The 25,599-nt window shown below is 34.3% G+C and overlaps 1 protein-coding gene across 1 annotated transcript in view; it reads right to left on the bottom strand.

Moving 5' to 3' along the window:
* Positions 1-543: 543 nt before the first annotated feature.
* The window catches only part of LOC127854855 (uncharacterized), a 58,171-nt gene continuing 33,115 nt past the window's right edge, over positions 544-25,599 (bottom strand). The window contains exons 2-9 of the mRNA XM_052389926.1: positions 12,377-12,747; positions 11,455-11,499; positions 11,058-11,134; positions 10,407-10,475; positions 9,677-9,809; positions 1,391-2,469; positions 1,099-1,237; positions 544-783 (exon numbers count right to left, since the gene is read on the bottom strand). Coding sequence (XP_052245886.1) covers positions 731-783; positions 1,099-1,237; positions 1,391-2,469; positions 9,677-9,809; positions 10,407-10,475; positions 11,058-11,134; positions 11,455-11,499; positions 12,377-12,386 — 1,605 coding nt within the window. The 5' untranslated portion in view covers positions 12,387-12,747 and the 3' untranslated portion in view covers positions 544-730. The remainder of the gene's footprint in view (positions 784-1,098; positions 1,238-1,390; positions 2,470-9,676; positions 9,810-10,406; positions 10,476-11,057; positions 11,135-11,454; positions 11,500-12,376; positions 12,748-25,599) is intronic.

Below are 25,599 nucleotides of genomic sequence, written 5' to 3' on the forward strand. Positions count from 1 at the left end.
TACTTGGATTTGTGATTCACTAATATTGAATGTATTTAAACGTTACGGGCTTCAATCTGACATTCTTGCAGTAGACAGTGAGACTGTACACTTTAAACTGGAAATCGGTGTGTATATAAAACATCTGAATATAATGAAATAACAACGTCAAACGCTTTACCGCAAGCAATTGACGGGACTGTCAAATAATATAAAACGTCAAATTTCTCTATCGTGATAATTTCACGTAAATCACACACGCTCGAAACCGAACTGATAATGATTTTGCAGTCCGGATTTTTTATTGTTTTGGTCACATTTGACTTTCGACCTCTAAGCTTGACCTTAAGTTATGATGTAGGATGACAGTTATTCATATAACTCGCCGTCTCTTTATAAAAATAATTTGTCGTAAGCTATTTTGAACTTTTATAATGAATGACTAGCTGTTTTATGGTCAACCATTACATCTGACTTATTACGACCAGACATTGAAATAGCACTATGCTAAATCATTTTCAACGGACCATGTGGTAAACAATTTGTAACAATAACACAAATAAATTCACGGTTGCGAATCCTTTTTTAATTGATGCCTTCATTTCCAAAAAACACACAAAATATGTCTTTGTTTTTCGTCAACATATTAGATCATTGTTATGCGCAGTGCGGTCTCTGTTCACATCGGTGTGATGATGTCACGTCGGAAGTGTCACAGAGCGTTGCGTAACACTTGATGTAAAAATTCTGGTCAGGTCCGTTCATCGGGAACGCTTAGAACTCGAACCGTGTCTCGTGGTCCGCCTGAGAAAGAAAGTGGGTGTTACTATGGTACTATTACTAAAAACACTAAACGCTCTATGCTTCAAATACCAATTACTTATTTAAGAATCTCCTTAAAAATATATAATATCTGATTGAAGTTTAGAATATAATGTAACACGTCTGGTAGAATGAAGCGTTGTTAATCAAGAGTGATCAATTAATAATATGCCTTCTTATTTAGATGAATTAAAGGTAAACTACATGATGTATTTAATATTTAATAAGTTATTATTGGTTTTATTATTGTTTGTTATAATTATTATTCGTTGCATCGCTTTGTTTATTTGGTAATACCCTGTGTAGTTAGTCCCAGCGGAAACCCGTAGGATTCACGGCTATCAAACCCGTAAACGATCACACCGAAACCCACGGTGGTGTCCACGTGATAAATGTGGTGCTTTCCCACGGTAACAGACAGCCGAATAATACTGAACTGTAAATTAGTAAAATCATGCAGTAATCGATAATAGTATAACTTTGTTATTTAATTTATTAGCATAATTTATTATTCATGTACGTTTGCCACTTTAAAATCACATAGGTAATCATAAATAATATGTGTATGAAAGGAAGTGTATCTCTGTACCTCTGTAGTGTTAATCCTTGTTTTTAGTTCATCGGAACGACTGACGGTAGAACCATCAATATGCAGTCCGTTTGCCTGGTCTGTGCGAATTGTTATTGAGACGTAATGGTAAGGTAGAGGCGTTGCAGTTTCATAGAAATATTCTGCTTCTTGGCTGTTTATAGAAGGAATAGTAATCATGCTAGGATCTCCTCTCTTGGAATCGTGGTCACCCCCTTCTGCATATTGTAACACTAAAACTGGAAAATTAGATTCAATTGGTGTTGCAACGTCATTTGAGTTAACATATTCATAGAATTCTCCTTTATTTAATTTAATGTGGGTTGCTCCAATATTCACAGATGTTCCATCGACTGACGATAAAATGCGCAGTCTGTTGGTTCCTCTAGATTTCAGTTTGGCACACACGTATTCGCGCTGCCAAAAAGATACTGGTAACATTTGTTCCACTAAGAAATCACAAGAAGTTGCATCATGAGGAACATTCGCACATTTAGTACCAGATACAACAGAAACAGGCTTGGAACTAGTAATATGTGTACCTGTCAAGTCATGTTCGTGTTGAACCAAGTATGTTTGCATTTTACTCATTTTAAGTGAAACATTTTGTCCGCTGCTGTAGCTTTGGCTTCCTATGATGACGGGTCCAGCAGATGTTCTCAGTTGAATGTCAATCAAAGTGCTGTCTTCTAATGCAATAATCAAAAATTGACTTGGACCTGTAGGATCTACTGGTTCGTATGAAGCAACGAAAAATTCCGGTGCGTCATCAGCGATTGGTAAAAGTAGCAATCCATCTGAGCTTCCTATCTCTCTAACCATGACATAGATTGATATGGTTTGATCCGACTCAACATATACAGCTTTGTTAGACAAACCAGTTGTGGTGACAATGCTGCCAGGAATAGCAACTGCGGTGGAGGTGTTAGCAAGTGTTGTTATAGTTTGGTTGAAACCGATTCCTGGCGCTGTGATGTAGACCTTAGAGACGTCCTTGCTTGCAATGTACAGTTTGATATAATCGTGCGAGCTATTATATGTCTCTGGGATTCCGAATATGAACTGGCGACCCGCTGAGTCTGTAAGTGACACAAAAATCATTTCACAAACGTTCAAACAGTATGCACTTGAAAACGCATATTTAGCATGTATCATTTACCTTATTGTGTACATACGTACCATGATAATACTGATCACCGCGGTAATTTAATCAATTTACAATTTTCCTTGTGAGATTAGCCTATCTATGCGATTTACCAGTACTAAGTGCACATATTTATGGCATTTAGTGATAAATCCATTATTTGAATCAGAGGGATGGAGGATTGGTAGTTTAAATGACCAATACCCACACAAGTAATGTGGCCGGGATGGGTCTTTTACTCAAATTCCTCAGATTTGCAGTTAAGCCTTCTATAAACTGCGATCAAGACTTGTTCAAATAGTTTAATGTTTTATCACATTACGTAATTTAAATGCCTGTATTTTATTGAGAAGAGTTGACATACTTGCCCAATGGGCTGGTATTATCATGAGCACAGTCGTCTGAAGAGCACAAGAATACATTGAATACATTCATGCCGTGTAAATGTCAAAAAATCTTTAAAAAAAGTATTGCCTGGCGAAGATTTTGTTCCTGCTGATGGCAGTTTGAAATACATCGGAATTACTTTATTTAATAAGCCTGTGTTCTTGTTAAAACATTCGATATCTTCTACATTCATTGAACACGGTTATGCTTCACGCAACGTTAAATTTTGTCAACGATTTCAGACGTATTCAGGAATTTATTCTTATACCTTAAGATATCGACACAAACTGCAAGAAAACTGTCTTTTATGCCTTAAAGATAAAGTTTTTAACGGTGTATTTACATTCCGTCCTGCCCGTGTGTAAAACCCGGGACAACTCGTTGATTCTGCACCCAAAGTCATGTAAAAAATTGTTTGTATTTACAAAGATGAATTCACACAAACACCACATAGTACGAGGAAACATGTTATCCATATTTTTCCAACTATTAATAAAAGTCCATAAATTGCTACGTGTTCAATGTTGAAGTTAAGTAACCGGTGACAATAATTATATCTAATTCACACAGACAAAATTGGAACCAGAGTCTGAGAAAAGTATACAATAGCCTTAAAATTCAGTTTATTTAAAAAAAAGCGCTGTTAATTAAAGGGTTCAGCAAATCGCGTATAAGCAACGAATACAGCCTATGCTATCCTATATCATTTTAAAATTCAAAGTTATTACGAAGACTCGTTTCGATTAAATTACGCCACTTCAACTCGATATTTCTTCTCACTATTGATGAAGATGTTTTCATTACGTCATCGAGTTTATTGTTCGTGAACACTACAGGGTCTTAAAGTCTGCTCACATTATAAATGTTACAATTACTTTCACACGTATTTTGTGGTCTTATACTTTGATTATTTTATGTCGACTTATTCCAATGTGTTATGACTTACTCATTTAATTTCGGATGTCATAATATTATTCATGTGCTGAATGCGCAAAATGAGACAAAATGAAAGAAAAAAAAAACTAAAAACAATGGGAATAAAACTCTTATTACGTATTAACGAAAATTGATGAAAGTGACCGACGAAGTTACAAAAGATGTTGTGTACAAATCTGGCCGTCTTCATTAAGTACGTCCCCAAAAAGAATGCAACTCACTGTACCTACCATGAAGGAATCACCTTCGTGTTTCTTCAATTCATACAATTTCTACTTGCTACAATAAATGTGTTCGGTAATTTTATTATTCCCCGCGATAGGCGGAGGGATATTGTTTTGGCGTTGTCCGTCCGTCCGTCTTTCCGTCCGTCCGGAGCCATATCTTGGAAGTGCTTTGGCGGATTTCATTGAAACTTGGTATGGGTACGTATATCAATAAGAGGATGATGCACGCCAAATGGCATTGTACACCATCCGTTAATAACGGAGTTATGGCCCTTTGTATCTTGAAAAAATGCTTTTTTGAGTGTCAAATATAACACGTTTGTGTCCAGAGGCATATTGGCGGGGGATACCAATTCAACGAATTTTCTTGTTAAATATGGTTTTAAGTGTATCTGCCACCTGCGCACAAAGTGCTCAACGTGAGCTATATTGTTGAGTGTCTCAACGGCATCAGATGTAGTTTATTTTCCGTCATGACGTCCGTCGTCAACCGTTTGCTAAAAATACAATATTAACCTTGATGGCTTGGCAGATTTTCATGAATCATCATGGAAATGATCCTTGGGTGACCCCTATTTTATTTATTTTTGCAATTCGATCCTGTCTTCTGCATATGTAAGCCACCATAATTAAAATAGATCTTAAAAGTGAATACTTAAAAATCTCGTCTGAAACCGCAAGGCTAATAGCTTCGGTCGAAATTGGCCCACCCTATGGGTAACTTATTTTACTTATATGTATTATTAATGAAAACTTTTAACATATTTTCCTCTGAAGAGACAGTGCTCAAGGTTTTGTTTTTGATAGGTATCATTATATAGTGATCATCAACCAAATTTACTGGGTGGTCGAAATAGTTGTTACTTACTTTTTAGGGAATTTGCATGAAATTTCATTATCATGTGGGCCAAATGGGTCTATTCTGGGATTAAAAATCTTGCTTTTTGTACGCAGTAAAAACTTATCATTTCCTACCTAAGATTTGGCTAGTGTCACCTAAATGAAAATTCAGGTAAGCGATTCAGTGTCACCATTGCAATTTTGTTTACAATACTAAACTAACAGTACTTGCTGGTGCATTATTTGCCTATCTGCTGATAAATAAAACGTAATTGAAATAGGCTTACAACTTACAGTGATTTTGCACAAAATAAAGACGTGCTTTTTTAAGTAAGACAATACCTATATACACCTTCATCTTAGCGAAACAACCTGAAAATAGTTCCACCCTAAAAATATAATTTATAGAAAGTTTAATAATTTTTTAATTATTAGTTCCTGATATTGTGTGCAATTAGATAAGAATATTAGAAAGGAGAAACATTATGGTCCAACAGCGCTCACCTACGTACAAGGTACACCAATTGTTAAAAGCATGCGACCTAGTGCTCTGCTGTAGAAGAAAAAGAAAAAGAAACAACAGAATGGTTCCCAATTATGACAGGAGTAAAGCAGGGGTACTGCATATCAGGATTTCTCTTCCTTGATGTAATCGACTGGATAATGTAGAAAAAATGTCGAAGGTTAAAGAACTGTAATCCGATGGAACCTTACAATTATTCTGAGTAGTTTGACTTTGCAGACGATATCGTCAATAATTAAACATCTACAACCCAAGACAACAAAACTGGAAGAACATACAGCTGAAGTTGGACTAAAGCTCAACATTTTGAGATGCAAAGTCATGAAAACCAACAGAAAGAATAAAGTTATAGTGAAGGTTTGAAACAACTAAGAAGAAGTGGTTGAAAGCTGCATGTATCTCGCGCAACTGTTTAAAGGAAGATGGAGGCACAGCAGATGTGAAGAAAATAACATCACTGGAGAGCACTCAGTTTGAATGGTTATCAAGCATCTGATAAACTCGCGACATTGACAGAAAGACCAAACCATCACTGTTCAATAGCCTTGTCTTCATTTAAAATATATTGCAAGTTTAATGTGAAACAAAACAAATTTAATATCTGTCTTATAAACTGAATTATATACAAATTGATAAACTACAAAGTTTTATTGGAAATTATTATAAAGTTTGTTTAGATAGAAAAATGCAAAGTAGAATGTGACAAAAAAATTAATATGAATGCAAAAAAAATCTTATCAAGGGATTGAAACTAGGAATAGCCCACTTTACAATTATTCCTAAAATGTGTGCTAGGTCCCTAGGCTTTTCGAGAAAACAAAATGTGTTCTGTACAAAATCATCTAACCCTGGTTGATAACACATTGACAATAAGCTATCGTTTACGACGTAGCAAGGCCCTCAAAATGTGTCGAAGAACGATACGGGTCTATATCTATATCTTTATGCGGTCTAATAAATGCATTCCCCATACAAACAATTTGAACATTACCGTCATACTTCCCTATCATACGAGATATAGCTTTCTGGATGGCTTACACTAAAATAAAATAAGACGGTTAGAAATAAAAAGCAAAGATTTATAAATATTATATAAGTTGACACGCATGCCTTTATGGGCGTTTACACGGTTACTTTTGTTGGTGAATACATAGTTGCCGTAGTCGGTGGACATACATGTACGCACACATTGGCGGTTGCTATCATAGGTAAAGTATACAGTAGCCTTAAAATTCAGTTTATTTAAAACAAGAGCTGTCTCCGTCGGAAGACACATGCCCCCGGCAAACGCTTTTTTGAAACCTAAACGCAACTTTCAAAACCTAAACGCGGACCCTAAGTTTAAGGTCAAGGTTAAAGGGGTCAAAATTTGTGTGCGGATGGAATGGCCTTTTCCATATACACATGCATACCAACTATGAAGGTTGCATCTGAAACGACATAGAAGTTATGAGCATTTTTCGAAAACTAAACGCAAACGTGTGACGGAAAGACAGACGGACAGTGCGATAACTATATGCCTTCCTTCTGGGGCATAAACACGCTGTTTAGTAAAGGGTTCAGCAAATCGCGTATTAGACATGAATAAAGCCTAGACTATTTTACATCGTTTTAAATTCAATGTTATTACGAAGACCCGTTTCGATTAAATTCCGTCACTTGAACTCGATAGTTCTTCTCACTATTGATAAAGATGTGTTCATTACGACGTCGAGTAAACTGTTCGTGAACAGTACAGGGTTTTGAAATCTGCTACGATTGTAAATGTTACAATTACTTTGACACGTATTTTGTGGTCTTATACTTTGATTATTTTATGTCGACTTATTCCAATGTGTTATAACTTATTCATTTAATTTAGGATGTCATAATAGTATTCATGTGCTGAATGCACCAAATAAGTCAGACCAAATGAAAGAAAAAAACTAAAAAACTATAGGAATAAACCACTTATTAAGTATTTACGAAAAATGATGATAGTGACCGACGGAGTTACAGACAAAGATGTTGTGCACAATTTGTGCCGTCTTAAACAGTTTCGGCGAAAACATTAAGTACGTCCTAAAAAAGAATGCAGCTTTCTGTTCCTACCATGATGGAATCACCACCGTGTTTCTTCTTTTTATACAATTTCTACCTGCTATAATTAATATGTTCGGTCATTTTATTAAATATGGTTTTAAGTGTATCTGCCACCTGCGTACAAAGCGCTATGAGCTATATTGGTGCGTGTCTCAACGGCACCTGACGTAGTTTATCGTCCGCTATGACGTCAGTAGAAAAACGTTTGCTAAATACACAATCTTAACCTTGATAGCTTGGCAGATTTTCATGAATCATGGTGGGAATTATCCTTGGGTAACCCCTATCTTATTAGTTTTTGCAAGTCGATCCTGTCTTCTGCATATGTAAGCCACCAGAGTTAAAATAGATCTTAAAAGTGAATACTTAAAAATCTCGTCTGAAACCGCAAGGCTAATAGCTTTGGTCGAAATTGGCCCACCCTATGGTTAACTTATATTACTATATGTATTATTAATGAAAACGTTTTAAAATATTTTCCTCTGAAGACACATTGCTCAAGGTTTTGTTTTTGATAGGTATCATCATATAGTGATCATCAACCAAATTTACTGGGTAGTCAAAATAGTTGGTACTTACTTGTTAGGGTATTTGCATGAAATTTCATTATCATGTGGGCAAAATGGACCTGTTCAGGGATTAATAGAGCTTGCTGATATAATGTTCCTTATTTGATGATATTAGGAAATTGTTTATGAATAAATATTATTGGAAAAGACCAAACATGAAATTTATTTAATTAATGCAATCGGATATTACAAGTACCAACAGAAACTTAGCTATGTATGTACATTAAGCATTTAATTAAAGAAACCTGTATAAATATTATAATGATTAATTATTATTATGATTAATTATATATAATTCATTACTCAAACTTGACTTCTCTCTCGCTCTTGTTGGTTCGTCTTTGTTGTTGTTTATGTTATCGTTTAAGCATAAATTGTTAGAATTAAATAGATTCTAAATGCTCTAATCCAACAAAATTGGTCCTAGACCTTTTCATGTATTAATACTATTTTAACAACCTATGTATTTCAATACTGATCACATGTCCTGTATGCCTTTTGTATATATTAAATAAACTATAACAACTATATTGCAATTTTTTAAACAAATATTGGGTCTAATTTTAAGAAAGAACACTAAACGCAACTCACGTGACCTTCTCGTCATCGATCAGACTCAATTTAAATATGAAATCTTCAGAGAGTTATAATTTGAATTGTTTTCTTTCAAAATGATGTTTTCACTTATTAATATCATAGACACACGCTAACCACCTGTGACCCTAACGTTTCAGAGAAGATTTTTAGCATTATTTACTATATACCACTATACACGAGGCTACATGAAAAATAACTAACTTCTTGAGCTTGCGGTTGCAGAGAACAATATCGAATAACGTTTACATAAAAAACTTAAATTTAAAAACAAGAAGCCCCAGGGTATTTCCAATTTCGACCAGAAGGCATTAATATTTGTTTCAGAGGGCAAATTCAGCGTGTTACAAATACCCAAACTCTAGGCCATGCAGTTTCATAGAAGACGTTTGTAAAACGTTTTCAAATATATGCATATAAAGAAATTTAGTAACCAATTTTGACCTCAAGGAAATGATAAGAACAAACATGGAACACACTAAATATTAAACCACTGACCCCATTGTTAAGTTATTTACTATATTAGTGTATGTAAATCATGTGAGACCTGAGGCTTGGTCAGCTTTATTCCAACGGGAATTATGGGCATAAACGTAGTAGATGATCACAATATGATGTTTAACACTTAATATTACACCCCTGATTCTTGAGGTTTCATTTTTAAATGTATACAGCTTTTTATGCACGTTTGAACCACATATTCAGTTGACTTGAACGATTCGAGCGTCTTTGAAAGAGGATTAACCAAGGATCATTCCTATGAAGGTTCATTAAAATATTACAAGATGTTTAGTAGCTGATTGAATGCAAACTTGATACATACTAACTTCTGACGAGATATGAAGCACGACGGCTAAATTCTTGTTTTTCGTCATCGTGTTTAATCCTGGCCATTTTTAAGTCTTCGGAAAATACCTGTTATGCGTGGTTTGGTTATTTGTTACATATTCAACATTGACAATAATTAATATATTATATATTAACCTTCTCTGTGAGCACAGAGTTGCTCCTCGTTGCAGTAATCTGTACTACAACATTCATGACATCTGTTCTGTTGTCTTGTCTGTACTGAGCGACCAATGATTTCACTGTGGTCAACACGTAAGGAACTGCATAACTACCGTTTTGCAATGAAGATAAATATGGATATGAAAATTATTTATAGCTTATTTATATACTAAAACACATTAGGCATTTTAAATAAGCATAACTATTTATAATCAAAGGACACATGCAAAGTATAGGCGTACTTTAGTTTTTCTCGAAATATTTAAATATGGTGTGGTCTTGTTCTGTGTGGATATTCGAGCAACCATATGAAAAGCGCGTCTTTTAACTAATGCGCTAACCGGACAGAGAAATGAGAATAGCTGTTTAGAAAACATGATAATATAATATATTATAAGGTCATCGAAAAGTGCCGTATATACACTTAGAGAGCTTTCTAGCACAACACTTTTGAAATTCGAATATTTAAGTAAGGAGAAAAGATTTTGATTTAAACGTGTACTTGTGATCACTTGACTACATCTTTCAAATGAAATCAACAACAACAAACGCCTGCAATAAAATTAATACCGTCAAAATAAAAACTTGAAATCTAATTATAACTTTATATTTCAACATTCGGTTTCTTGTGTTTTTTATACTAAATTTGTGTGTTTACAGAATAAAACCTAAATCTTATCGATAATAAATATAACTTTGACCGTACCTGATTGTTATGACAGCCCATGTTGTAAAGTACTTCATTGCCAGAATGGACGGTTTGCACAAAGCAGGACTGGTTAAGAGAATGACATGAATATATATCGCGCTTCCAACTAATTCCTGTTATCATCACTTTTAATGCTTACACATGGAATCTTTACAAAATACTCGGTCAGGTGAAGTATCACAGCCAATTTGAGTCTTCTGAATCACTCGTGTTTTTAGAAACAGGACAGAATTCACAAAGTTCATTTAATAATATTTACATCAATTTAATTTACTTTGATATAACTACTGGCTTGTTGTCATATCAAAACTGTGATAATATTAAACATAGTAAAATAATGTTCGTCCGTTTGCGTGCTATAAAATTACCTTACTCCAGCATGTAGATTAACGAAACCGAAGGCAAGAACGGACGGAAGGTTAAACCAGAAGGTTAAACCAGAATGTGAAGTGAAATAACATATATAGTAAGTGAAGTAAAATAACAAATATTAATCAATTGAAATTTAATTATGAATAATGATCCATGACAAATAGTGTAAATCTCAATAACCTGACAAAATGATATCCAGTTGATAACTTGTTTTATTTCTGGCCGGGATGTACACACATATGTTGTTAACAATTTTATTATTGAAAATTTGTTTACCTGGTTGTCTAAACATTCCACCCGGCCTGTACATTTGGGATCATTGCTATTTTGACAGTTGAAACACTGTAGGCATTCTGAAACGTATTCAGTGATTACAAATAAAAATTCGATAATACATGACTCGACATGCGATGACATAGCACGGCATGGATTGGCATTACATTGCGCGGCACGGAACGACACGACATGATACGGCAGAGCACGGCGCGGCACGCCACCTTACGGCATCCAAAGCATGGTACAACATCACATAACAACTACTTTTTCTAATATTGCTACTTAAATATTTAAATCAACATATTAGCTCGTTTGCTCGCCTTTTATGGCGTCGTGTATATGCAGTTTCAAATACCATCTCTATAAGTGTGAATAAAATAGCTTTTATTTAACATACCTAATACGGGGATACCAAACAATGCCAGCAGTGTGAGCACACAATCTGAAAATAGTGTTAGTTAGGTAATAAACGTAGTACCGTTCGGACTCTTAGAGGTCAACTCTTACACTGCGAAAACTTTGGGCCTTTGTTTAATAATATACATTATTGGATGTTTGATTCTCACAAATGTGAAAAAGAAGGTTTTGAAAATGCGTGTTGTGTGCAAAAGTATGCAACTTCAACAACAAAATTAGGCACATCAATGTGTCATGGGTAGTCATTGCATACTTTGTGTGTACAAACTTCATTAGGTCATTCTTTCGGTATCGAGGCATCCGTGTAAATATATATGTTGATACATTTGTTGACCCTTTTGAGGTGTACATGGTAAGCCGAATGTGCATTTATGTTTGATGTATTTCCCTTCAACACGTACACACTAACAGGTTAGTTATAGAATGACTCGTCAATAAGTTCGTAACGAACGAGGTCCATTTTATTAATTTATACTGTTCATATGCAAGCCACAGGTGGTTAGTGTGTGGCTATGATATTGATTAGTAAAAACATCATTTTATATAAAAGATGATCAAATTATAACGAAAAATAAACTTCTCTGAACACAATTTTTTCACTATCTTTATATATTTGATAATGAATTTTTGTTCAGAGAAGTTGTGTGATGCAAGCTAGCTTGTCGGTGCTATGTGAACATTCTTTTACCAGAAACAAGTGTCATAATTTAAAAAGAGGACACTGGCGAGCGCTTTACCAACTGAGCTAGCTTGCCCGCTAACAATAACAACATAAAACTGTTCTTATTTTTACTGTGTGGTTATCAAAGAGAGCCGTAGTTGAAAAAATGCAACTTAAAATATTTATATTGCATTGTTAAAGTAATACTAAGATGGAATTAAATTTATATATTGGTACTTACGCAGATACATGCTTCGTCTTTTCAAGTTGAAACAATTAACGCTCGCAGTAAACAACGCTGGTTTTATATTCAGAAAGTCATAAACAAGTGCCAAAGTACCGAAAGTATTTGTCCTTGAAATGTCATTTCTATTTCTAAATTAAGACAACGTGCCAAACCTACTTTTATCAGTCATGCGACACAATGGTGATTGCAACGAGGACATCTTCAAGTTGAGACGTATTTGAAATAGTTTCGTTGAGTTATATGATCCACATCTGACGCAGATAAAACATAAAGAGAAGTTACAGTTTTTTGGGTATACTATTAAACGGTTAGAAAAGCAATTATTCCGACCTCCTTCTCTTTAATATAGGTGTGGAAACAAACAACTTTTTTGCCTAACCTAACAACAGTGAAATTATATAAAACCTTTTTCAGATCCACTTAAATTATTCACTTTTATTTGGTATTAATAATTGTATTTTTAGTCTATATCTGTAAAAAAAATACTCATAGAACATATTTATGTTGGCCAGATCATTCGAAAGCACTCAAAGTGATTCCCGCCATCAATTTGAATTTCCTGAGCGCTGTGAAATGTATAATTTCCAAGCCTACGGCGAAGGTAGCACGCATTCGGATACGTGAAAGTAAATAAATATGTGAAAAACGCAAGGATAAGGATACCCAATATTTCTAGAGATTTATGTATGATAAAAATAATGGTCACATGCTGTTACAAATATAAAACATTATTCAAACTGGATTAGAAACCAAGCGTCAGTAACGCTTATACTAAATCTTTTCTGGTTCTAACTTAGAAAATATATTAAAATAAACATGTATGTACATGCATCTATCAATAAAAACACACATGCGCGTAAACGCACGCACACCTATACACGCCAAAAGACGTACACACTAGCATAATAGGTACTTGTATCGCTTTAATGTTCTCTTTTTGTGTCTAAACTAGCTAGACACTGGTGACGTTTTACTTGCCAAATTAAGATATTGCTATCAAAATCACGAATGTAAGTCATGTAATAAATATTATAGCTATTTACGGAAAAGTAGAAAAGTCGTGATCGCCTATCCAGACGTGATGTTCTGTAACGATGAACTGACTCACATGACATTTGTCCTTTTTCACAGCCATATGCCTTACCATATCAAATAACTCGATTAAAATAGTGTAGTCAGGGTAAGATCGTAGGAAAATGCAAAACAAAATCAATGTTTTAAGAAATGCATTTACTATATGTTTTGCCAACACGCTTAAGTACAGTATTTGGAAACAAACAAATATCACGAAACACATTTTCAAAATGCAAATATTTCAGGTTATTAGTTTTGTTTCACAATTATTTCTCAAATCACCATTGCATATATATAATTCATTTCGCTTTGCACAATTTAAACCATGTCAATCTTATCTAAATGAAACTCGTCCTCACTTCACAGATATATTTAGTCATTGAATGCCTTAAATTTAAGAGCTCATATAAATAGTATGAAACACATTAAAGAAGAAAAAGCAAACGATACACATAATCAACCAATCGAGATCCGATTGGGGGCTTTTGGGATTGTTTTTCTGTATCCGTAACAGGCGGAGGCCTGCTAGATGATAAGTTGCGTTTGGCATTTTAAACCTTATATGAGCGATCCGCGTGTTGTCCCAAATTTAAACGAACAGGATACAATCACTTAAAACGTTCAATCATTTCGCGTTTTGTAATTCTTTATTTCGAGTTATGATAACTCTTAAATGAACATGTATGTTCAGTGTGGCATTAAGCGCACTGGACTTCAGTGCTCATTTAGTTTTAATCCGTAACGAAACGTTTGCAATGTGGCTTTTCACCAGTCTATGAGATCGTCCCTTTAAAAGGTTGTACATATAGATTCGCTCGAGTAGAATTGGTAATTGACACAACCGTTCCTCGCGTGTGGCCGGTTGACTCATATGTTTTAATTTCACTTCCATTCTTCTTTTGGCTTTCTGTTTTGTATCTATATGTTTATGACCAGCAATATGTAATTATGTAAAACAAGCCGCGAAAACTCCGCGTAACATCCCGTACTGCGTGTGATGCAGCTATGAACTGCACAGAAAAAGACATTCGCTATCCTTGATCTCATTCATTGAACTCTTTACCTTTCACCAACTCCAACCACAATCAACGCCGTATATCTTTTTTAAAAAGATATTTCTTGTTTTTTAAAGATATTTCTTGTTTTATCAAGTTATTGTAATACATTTACAAAAATCTTTAGTGCATAAAAGACAGTTTTTCTTGCAGTTTGTGCCAATGTCTTAATGTATAAAAATAAGTCCTTACATACGTCTTAAAACGGTGACAACATTTCACGTTCCGCGAAGAATAACCGTGTAATACAAATCGAAGTTTAAACCAGAACACATGCTTATTAAATATATATATGTATATAATGTCAATTATTATCCTTTTAAATTATACGTTTTCCCGCCAACATTCCACACCTACGTCATCAGGGGTTGGATCGAGGATAATCAGTTAGGGGTGTTGGTTGACCTTCGATCATTGTAAATCACACATGTCAGTTATTTATCTAGTTTGATTTCACGCCGTCGACTATTTAACGGGTTTCGATGATTTTGTCTGATATTATTATACAGCCAAAAAGTAATACTAATATAGTAATAATTATGATGAAACTTTCTGCTTAGCCCCTTTCTCGAAGAACGTGCAAATCGTGGAGTACGTGGAGAGGTTTTTAACATTTTAAAAGTTATGTGATGAGGACCTGGGCAACCAACAATGATCATATTTGAGTCTTAGATATAAAAAAATTAATTTGACTTTTCAAGAAGTGCTTTATTTTTAATTCAACCATGGCATAATCATCCTCTATGCACATCTTTTTTCGTGTAGACAATTTTTATAAAGATATCATTACCTGTGGTAGCCTGTATGCATTCAAATGCTGGATGCATTTTTCTTTGTTCTAAGTCTTTTATTTATTCTGAAGTCAAAGAATTGGTTGAAGAATGCGGGCTCTGGGAGGATCATGGGCACGGTGCGTACCTTGTTGAAACCGCTTTCACGTGGTAAAAGCGTGAAAGAGGCACATTTACGAATTCCTGAGGGTGGCGTTTACCTTTCGCTGACCTGTTTACTTAAGACATCCGTGTCGCTGCGTTCTCATTACACCTGCGCACCTACTTTACATGTTGCATCCCCGCTAAGAACTTACCATGACTGTTGCAGGTTTTTCCGAGGTTCATGCAGTGCCTTGTTCTGCGTAATGTCTAGTATTTTCCGGCAACTGTGTCCACACAATGCGGTTCTGAAAAGTATAAATACTTGTACAGCAATGTATATTTTAACTTCGCATTTACAATTATGACGAGCAAAAAAAATAATACACCAGACTATTTTTCTCTTCATTTCGTTTTTAATTTATCTCTTTGTCGTTTTTAATATGCCAATATTTGTATGGTCCGAAACTTGAAGGTGAGGGGGCGCCGGCCGGGATAGTCATTCTGGATTCGCTGGCGGTCAGCCCCAACGTAGGAAATGAGTTTAGGTTATGCAAAGTACTTAGCTAAAGGTTGGAGAAAATAGACCCCCCCCCCCTAACAAAATAAAAAAATAAAAATAAATAAACAATAAATAGTAAAACAAATGATATAGACATCATAATCAGTCTTGAACAGCAGACGAGTTAATGCTTAAATTAATTCGAGCATATCACAGTGGGTATTATAGGAATTTGGTGAGCGGCATATTATATAAAGTTGTTTATAGAAAGTTGTTTATATAATTTTCTAACCATAGCGCCTCTAGACCTTCATTGCCAGGTCAGGGCGTTCATAGTTTTAATACTAATTTGACATTAATAGCAACTTAACCCCGTTGTCTATTTTCTCTGACAAAACGGACTAGTGATGGAGATATTCGTATGTTTAAATCCTGATTTTAAATTGATGTGGTTAGCCATGTTTCTGTAAACACAAGATTATCGCACGCTTGAGCTTTAGCTTCTAAATAATCGAGCTCTGGTTTTAGGCTTAAGTTGTTCAGATGCATTATACTGACGTATTTATTTAATAGGTAATTAGAGGATGACAAGATCAGTCGAAGTCAGAAAAACTGTGCTGCTACTCGGATCCGGGTAAGGTTAGCATTTGGGCTAGGGTGTGGATGTCTCCTGAAATAATTAAGATCGGAAAACATGAATATCTTGTAAGACCTGGACATTTTATTGCTATCGGTTTGACGGCGACTGGCTAGAGTGAGGGTATTTTAGAGAAATCGCCGTCGTTTGGTTTATTATGCTCCCCCAAAATTTATTTTGGGGGGAGCATATAGTCGCCGCTTCGTCTGTTCGTCCGTACACTTTTTGTCTGGGCTATTTCTCAGCAACTAATGACCGGAATTCAATGAAACTTTATGGGAAGCTTCACTACCAAGATGAGATGTGCATATTATCAGCGGGTTCTGGTCGGATGATTTTTCACAGAGTTATGGCCCTTTGAAAAAAAATGTATACACAAATTATTGTACCCCCAACTACTGTGCCCTCAAGACGTTTCCTTTTATCTAAATATATAGTGCAATATTGTAATAATAAAAAACCTTTGGGGAGCATCACCCGTCTCCGACGGTTTCTTGTTTTAGATGTTGCATTTGTACATTAGCCCACATGTAAATGGATGCACTTTGTGTCAGTTGCCTAATGACCGAGATGAGAGATATGAAAAGCGCAAGTATCAAGAATAGAATTCTCAAGCCGACCATTAATAATTGTTTTGTGAGTATCGGTATTGCTATACGAAGAAATATGTTCAGATAAAAACGGGTGCTATGTCAATAATTAATACGTTTGTCTTTCTTGTTGACAATGGTAATAAACTCGAAAATTTATCAGTAGATATCGTATATAATACGTGTGTCGTACAGTATACATGTAGTATACGTAACACCTTATGAGTATCGCTATCCGAAGAAAGTAGTCGTGAAGAATAATGCGCTAAAATAATCAATGCCGGATGAAAATGTTCACATGGTTATGAAGTCAGAAATATTTAATACGACATCATATGCGATGTGTACATGGAAACTGTATTGATGAAACAAAAAAAAAACATCGTAAATGGTTGGAGTTTTAAAATAGCAAGTCAGTTTTTGTCAAATTTAACACGAAAATCTGCATGGAAACCACATAATAACCGTGCAGTCCTTGTACATTAAACACAAAAAAAGCACGAGCTTTTCATGATTTCGAATACAATCAATACAGTCAATATCCGACGTTTAGAGGTCAGCTATAGTGGTTTTAATAAGATCAAATTAAATCAACTTACAGTATATTTGATGTGAATTTAAAGAACATATTAGTTTTTTGTAAATAAGTCAAAGTATGTGCGTTTTGGTGCATGTTTTAATGATTTTTGACTTGTATTAAGTTAATTAGTTTTGTTGGTTTCGTGTATCTTCCATGAGAGGAAAGTGTATAAAATGCGGGACGACTGCATGCTGTATGATGTATAGTTTGATGATTTTGAGAGATGGCATCGAAGTCTGTGATTCTTGTAATTGCACCTTTTCCTTCATATTGGTCTGTTCTAGAGAATGACAATGGATTGAAAACTTCTTAATTTAAAACTTTTTATAGTACAAAGGAATTTATTTTATTCTCACTACTACTCCTTCAACTGCTGAACAAACTCTACAATTGCCGAACAGTTTTTGCGTGTATACATAATATGTGAGAATAAAGACTCGCAACTTACGAAGTAATACGATATAATGCTTGTAAAAGAATCTTAAATAATGTTAGTCATTAAGGGAAGAGTTTATTTAAAGAGGCGTAATATATCCCCACCCAGGTGACGATGTTTCGGAAAGGAAATTGTGCCGACGGCAGCGAAGCAAGGGGCCGTCCAAGGGGCCTACTTTACAAGGGGCCGTCCATAAAGTACGTCACACTATTTTTGACCATGCCTATCCAAACCACTTGTATTATATAGGTATTGCTAATGTAGTAGCTAAGTACTTGAAGAAATATGGTTTGTTAGGGACATACCCCGCTTTAAATAAAACGCAATGCGCAATCGTATATGTTAGGACCTCTCAATCTTACATTCCTTCTAACCAAAATTATATACATATCATTGCAAAATGAAAACAAAATATCCACCGTTAGCACAGCAAAATCATATTTTGCAATCCAGTATAATAGTTTAAAGGAAAGCAATGTCTTCTGCAATCTAGATTCGAACGTTATAACCTCAAATAAAGATTGGGGTTCTTTGCTAAGTCTGTATCGTTAGAAAATTGTGACTTGAATAATTTATCATAAATCCCAATATTGTTAATTTCATTACATGTATCAAGTAGTATGTTGCTAGTATGAAACTATATTAATACTCTTTATGATGTAACTGTGAGCACTTGGCTACTTAGCAATGTTGTAAATTTTGCATTGTGACTTGCATAATTTAGACGTATATTTAATACTTTAAATGGTACACATGTATTGTTATTATGACAGTATTTATTAGTTTGCAGTTATCAGCACTTGTCTACTATGCAAATGTAAATCATAATATATAAATATATATATATATATATATATATATATATATATATATATATATATATATATATATATATATATATATATATATATATAATGTTGATGTACGGTATGAAGCGGGATGCACTCGACCCCCACATATCTATTGACCGTTTTCAGAGTTATTCTTATTGATGCAGTAGGTCTATCTCGCCCGAACTGAGACAACTCACCCTATTGAAATAAATAAATTAATTAATTAATGAAACAATGATTGTAAGTTAGAAAATTACTATTATGTTAAAATGTTTCATATAACGGGCATCAACAAGCACTTATCAAGTTTGGACAAAGGTTTAAATGTGTTCTGTTTTCCCACAGGTGCCATACACACGACTAATTAACCCGTCCAATTAAGCATTTACCGAACCATTACGCGATTTCACAATGATTTCTTAAGTCGGCCGCAACACACTCGTCAAATCTTGTTATTGTTTATTGTAATGGGTAAAGTGGTAAAGAGTTACACGAAACTACACATATATGTTCATCCTTCAATTTGAAAGTCATTATTAATATTTCGTGCATTAGTTATTATTTGTGCATACATTTCCTCAGACATCTCACACGTCTTTTGAGCAAACTTGTGAAAACTTGGAGACAAAAGGATAACTTTTCGCCAAAATTTACCACTTAAAACACTTTTTACATAAACCACAACTCTAGCGACCGGAAGGTCATGGGTTCGATCCCCACTGTGGGAGCGTTCTTTAGATCTCCCACAAAGACACTTAGTACTGGTTCTAGGCCCAGAAAACGGACTCGAGAGCATTTCAATAAGCCTAGAGCTTTCGATGCAATCGATCTAAAATAAATAGGTTTAAATTAAATTAAACTAAAACACAACTCTTTTGGCCCGTAAAACCCACTACACTCCCTGAGTAATCCATTCATGGACAAGTCGTATTTCTTGTAGTTTTTTCACAGCTTGAAAATCTGTCCTTGGGTGCCGTCCTTCAAGTACGTACACGCCCAATAAAGGATGGTAAATTGCAAGTTGTATTTTTACCTCACTTAAGCAGAACATTCTCGTGGTCAGCTTTACTTATGGCATTTTCCGCAGTCAAGTATCCCGATATGAAAAGTACACTATGCTTTATAACATCAAGCAGCAAGTAAAAAGAATATGCCTAAAATACGTTCTAATTTGTGATGCATTATAGCTTATGGCATGTGTAATTCAGTGTTTATAACCATTGAGTTGTAACATGATAATTAAACTGAAATGTGTTATCTTTCATTCATGTTTGATTAGAATACGAGTGTTATTTGTTTTGTACACTTAACTGTTGATTGAAAAATTCCGCGCAAAAAGTAAGGTTTGGAGCTCATTGTAAACGGTTTAACCTTCCAAAGTGCTTTTCCAATGACCGTTTCCAGGCAGTGACCAAATTGATGCTCATGTTTTTGAGTTTCTTGTGTACGTATGTGTTTTGTCTAATGTACTTGAGTGGTGTCTCACTGGTTCATTTCCTTAAACGATCCAAGTGCTTTATAAGGTTTTATCCTGCTGGAACAGCTAATATTTCAACTTATGTGAATTTCATATAAAGCTTAGTAAAATAAATTGTACCGGTACTTTTGCTTTATTATATGTTTTAGTTTTATATACCTATTTGAATTATGTCATAACTATTAACAATTGTACACACAAATACATTTACGCTGCTCTCATACATTTTCCTGATTATATTTTTTCGGACCGACCGATAACGAATGTATTAAACGGTGTTTTGTGATATGAAGAGAATTTATTGGATGATACACATAAAAAGGTATATACTGATTTATATTATTTAATCTATACATTGATATGTTTGTGACTTTTTTAATAAGTTTCTCTATATATAGAGGGTATTTGTTGGCATTAGTGGAATATCGATTATAATTTACGAGTGATCATGGAATTTTGTTTTATATTTATTTCGATATTCAAACGAATCCAACAATTTCTTTTTACTTAATTCCTTCAAATGATTATTTTTGTATTTAAACTGGAGAATTACAGTAAAATAATGACGTCATCAAAAACACAACGTCATTTCACAGAAAAACAGTGAATATTATCCATTATTTTTCCTGTTAATTTTCACTGTTGCACAGTGAATAATCAGTTTTGATCGGACAGACAGGCAGATCCACTGATATTTCTCTATAAATCACCGGGACTTAAAATGAATTAAAATATAATCAGACTTTCAGTAATGATAAGCATTATTACTTGTGCAACTTTTTTTCGTTTCAGGATTCCTTTGATGAATCCTTGGTTTCTTCACAGTTTGAAACCTGTCGCAGAAAATGCCTCATTTTCTACATTCCATGACGTTTTGATGACTTCAAGTGACTCAAATAATTTCTAAACAAAATCTTCAACAAAAGCATTTTAATTTGAAGTGAGAAACCGAATTTCAAAAAATGAATCAAGCGTGTTGAGGAAGTTGACATTTAAGATGAAGAACATGAAATATAATTGAAACACACTAACCCTAATGATGATCCATCGTACTTGACATATTGGCTGCCATACAAGTTTCTATAGTAAGTGTGACTAGACCTAAATTTCAATGCAAAGTTGAACTAAAAGGTGGAATGTCGAATTTGGTCATAAAACAGCTTGTCAGAGGTCAGAGTGTCCGTTCCTTCAATATGATTTCAACACAAAATCTCAGTATATCCTCAAACCTTGGCAATTCATTTACTTCAGGATGCACAAACATTTTAAAGCACATTAAGACTAAAGGTAATGTTAACTGGAGAGTTACAGTTAAGTACACACATACTTAGCTTATGTAATTGTGTACTGTGCAAGAAACCGTGTATTCATTCATATGATGGAATACAAATTTATAATTTTAATATGTTATTATTATTACTAGCAGAAGTTTCACTTTCTACAAATCAAAATTGGAAATATACTGTACATGCGTAAATCAATTGATTAATAATCAAGAACCATAGCCCTATTTGTTGTCTATTAATTCTCTATACAGAGCTGATGCTTAGTCCATTTAAAACAAGTGTTCAACACTCGGAGAAAATGGATAAGTACTGATTGTGCTTCAGCCATGGTTGGGAAAAAGTCATGTGTAGTTACGTTTCTCGAAGTAAATAATCTAGGCTTTGTAGCTGCGGATTGTATAGCGCATATGATAGCTTTGCGTTTATTTTCACGGGCAGATGCTATCCCTTCTTGGTAAAAGTGAAGGAAATCCAAATCAAGCGACTCGTGACTTCATCATACGTTCTTCGCGTGCTTGGTGCTATTCAACTACATTCGTTCTTAAATTGACCTACCATGTACATAATAGGTGAAAATTGGAATAATTTAAGGATTCCTTCGACGAAATCCTTCTGTTCTTCACATTTTGAAACCTGTCAAAGAAATGCTCATTCTACTTTCCACGACAAATGCACCGGCCAAGGTAGAACTACCACGATCAACAGAGGTGTAAGATCATTCCGGTTTTAATGTTAAGAATGAGCACAGCGGTTTGAGAATTTCTTCTTTATATACACGTATAACTCATTCACATCCGGTTAAAATAATATTTTTTGACATGTGTTCGTACGTATTTACAATGTTGTCGTGCACAGCAGAGTGTTCATTAATTGAGTAAAAAGACGCCAATCGCATTAAGATCACCAATAAAAACTACTACGGGAGATATTGACTATTAAGAAGACCTTTTCACGTTTTGGTAAATTGACAAAATATAAAAAAAATGTTTCACATTCGCAAATTTTCGTTGTAGTTACGATATTTCTGAGGAAACAGTAATACTGAACATTTACCATGCTCTAAAATATCCATTATATGCATCTTTTGACGATTTAAAAACCTAAAAATTATTCAGCGTTGCAACAAGAAACGATTGAATAATTTGGAGGGTTCTGTTGTTGTCGATATATTTTGTTGTACTACGAGGATTGCTTACATACATTATGAAATACATCACTCATGGTATGAGCACGGATGGCCGAGTGGCCTAAGCGTTAGACTTTTGCTCCAGGGGTCAGTGGTTCGAGGCCAGTTGACGGTTACTTTTTGTTTCTTTAATTTTATTCTTGTTTTTTACTGGAGCTTTTTGGATCCAATCTTCACATTTATCAATATCAAGCATATAATGACAAACTTCAATACATGCCAAAATCTATGAAAAGGTCCCTTTAATGAGGAGTTTTTTAGTATCAGGTAGAGACATCGAATTGATACTCATAAGATATCATTCACGCTCAAGATTGGCTGAAAAACACCAGTCAAATGCTGCACAACATCCAGGCGAATAATGAATTCATATAAAAATATATCCATGTTCCTATTAAAATGTTGTTTGTGTTTTTAAAAAGTTATCAACCCAGCAAACCATTATAATTAATTAAAATGTCAGCCTGTTTGTCGAAAACAATGTTAAATTGTTAACTGCAGCAATACGTTTGCATAGCTTTCATAACATTTACATGAAAACATGTTATGCCATTTGGTCGCTGATAAAAAAACGTATGTGTTTATTGTATTTTGCAAATTATTACGTACATGCATGAATTTCTTATTATTTTTAGCATTTTAAATAAATGTCACATTTAAATAATAAGATTAATAACCCATGCTTTGTATTTTCTTAAATGCAATTAAAGTAATACCAACCTGTATGCATTCCTCGTTTAAAACAAAATGTATTATTTTTACAGAACAGTTAATTTCCTGGGTCAAAATGCCATACATAAGCTTATTTTACTTGTCGCATTAAACCATAGTTAAATTTTAAGAAATTTGACTTGGACACTGCTGCCACTAGTTGTTAGTAATGTTTGCATGGCATAATCCAGAATGTTGAGAGGGGTTCTAAACCCAAATCACAAGAATTAGTATGGATTGTTCAGCACCATATGGATTCTTCAGATATAACTTTTTCCAAGTAACACAAACACGGAAAAAAAACATTTTTAGACTTGCCGAACTATTGACAAAAGCAGACATATTAATTTTATTTGGAATCAACAATAAATTAATATGTCTGCGTCATATCAGATTCTTTTAACACTACGAATGCAATTTCATGAATGAAATTCGCTTTAAAACCCGTGTTTATCAATATCACATAAACATACTACATAACAAAATACACTAATTAATGAAAAGATCTTTTAAAAAAATTCCGCTAGCCGATTAAACTCGCGAATCAGGGAGTCATACAGACAGCGCTGTTGAACCGAATTTTTGGTGAAGATCTTTCGAATAGCATGTAGCCAAAGAAGGACAAGTTCATGACGTACCAGGTAAACAATGAAGTTAAACAAATACAAGTTTGTGTGTTAATCTCATATATGTCCTCGAGCATTATGCATACAAATAGTAGCTAAAACAATCGAGTAAATTATTATGAATGTAATTTATATAAGATCCATTCGTAATCATTTTAGTTATGAACTATTGTATTGTCCCATCGTTGCTCGGCCTGTGGGACGGGGAAGACGCATTACAACACTTTACTTTTATTGAACGATTATCGCGCGTGCAAATGGAAAATATTTAGACGTAAATAACAGTAACAAAAGTATCGATAACAATATTAACAAAGGTTATGGCTGATATGTTAACGTTAATGGAAGATTAATTACCAATGGTTCGTACGTATTATAAATAAAAGTGAATATCATAGTTTTATCATATCCTGAAGCGCGAAAAATAGATCAGCTGACAGCTTTTTTCAGTTTTCGTAATCGGTATGCTTTTCTAACTCAACATTTTTCAAACTTGAATATCTCAGTTATAAGATTTTGATTATATTTTTTACATGTCATTATTTAACTACATTCTTAGCAAGCTCACGATAAAATCATTCATCCTTGACGATCGGACGCTTTAGTACATGGGGTATGTATGGTTTCATCTTTTTGCGCGTGGAAATGGTGAAACGCAATAATATTCTAAATCTATTTCAATTGATTCATTTTAGGTGGGTTCTTACATCATGATGACATAAAAATAGTTTTTAAAAATGTATGGCTCCAATAAATATTCATAAGCGCAATCGCGCATTTTGGCAAATTGCAGGTTACCTGCAAGTGTATTGGAGATTTTTCTAACGCAACACTTTCAAACTTCAATATCTCACTTATAAGTATAGATTTTCGTTTAAAATTGTAGATTATTTGATTACATTCGGTGAAAGCTAATAATAAAATCATTCATCCGTGACGATCGGGCGCTTTAGCACTTGGGGTAGGTAACCTGCTATTTGCCAAAATATGCGATTGCGCTTCTGAATATTCATATGAGCTATACATTTTTTAAATAAATGTTAACACTTTGCATGCTGGGAAATTTGTCGTCTGCTAAAATATCGTCTGCTGAATTTCTAAAATTAGCATTTTCTTCGATTTTTTTCAAAGAATATTATCAGAATAGCAAACAGTTTGGATCCTGATGAGACGCCACGTTCTGTGGCGTCTCATCTGGATCCAAACTGTTTGCAAAGGTCTTCAAAATTCGGTTCCCGCACTGAAAATTAATTTTTCCTGTTATGAGAACCCACCTTAAATGAGTGACTTGAAATACATTTTAGAATAATATTGCGTGTCACCATTTCCACGTGCAGAAAGATTAAACTTTA

This window comes from Dreissena polymorpha, chromosome 13 (genome assembly GCF_020536995.1).
Source record: "Dreissena polymorpha isolate Duluth1 chromosome 13, UMN_Dpol_1.0, whole genome shotgun sequence".
Classification (NCBI taxonomy): Eukaryota; Metazoa; Mollusca; class Bivalvia; order Myida; family Dreissenidae; genus Dreissena; species Dreissena polymorpha.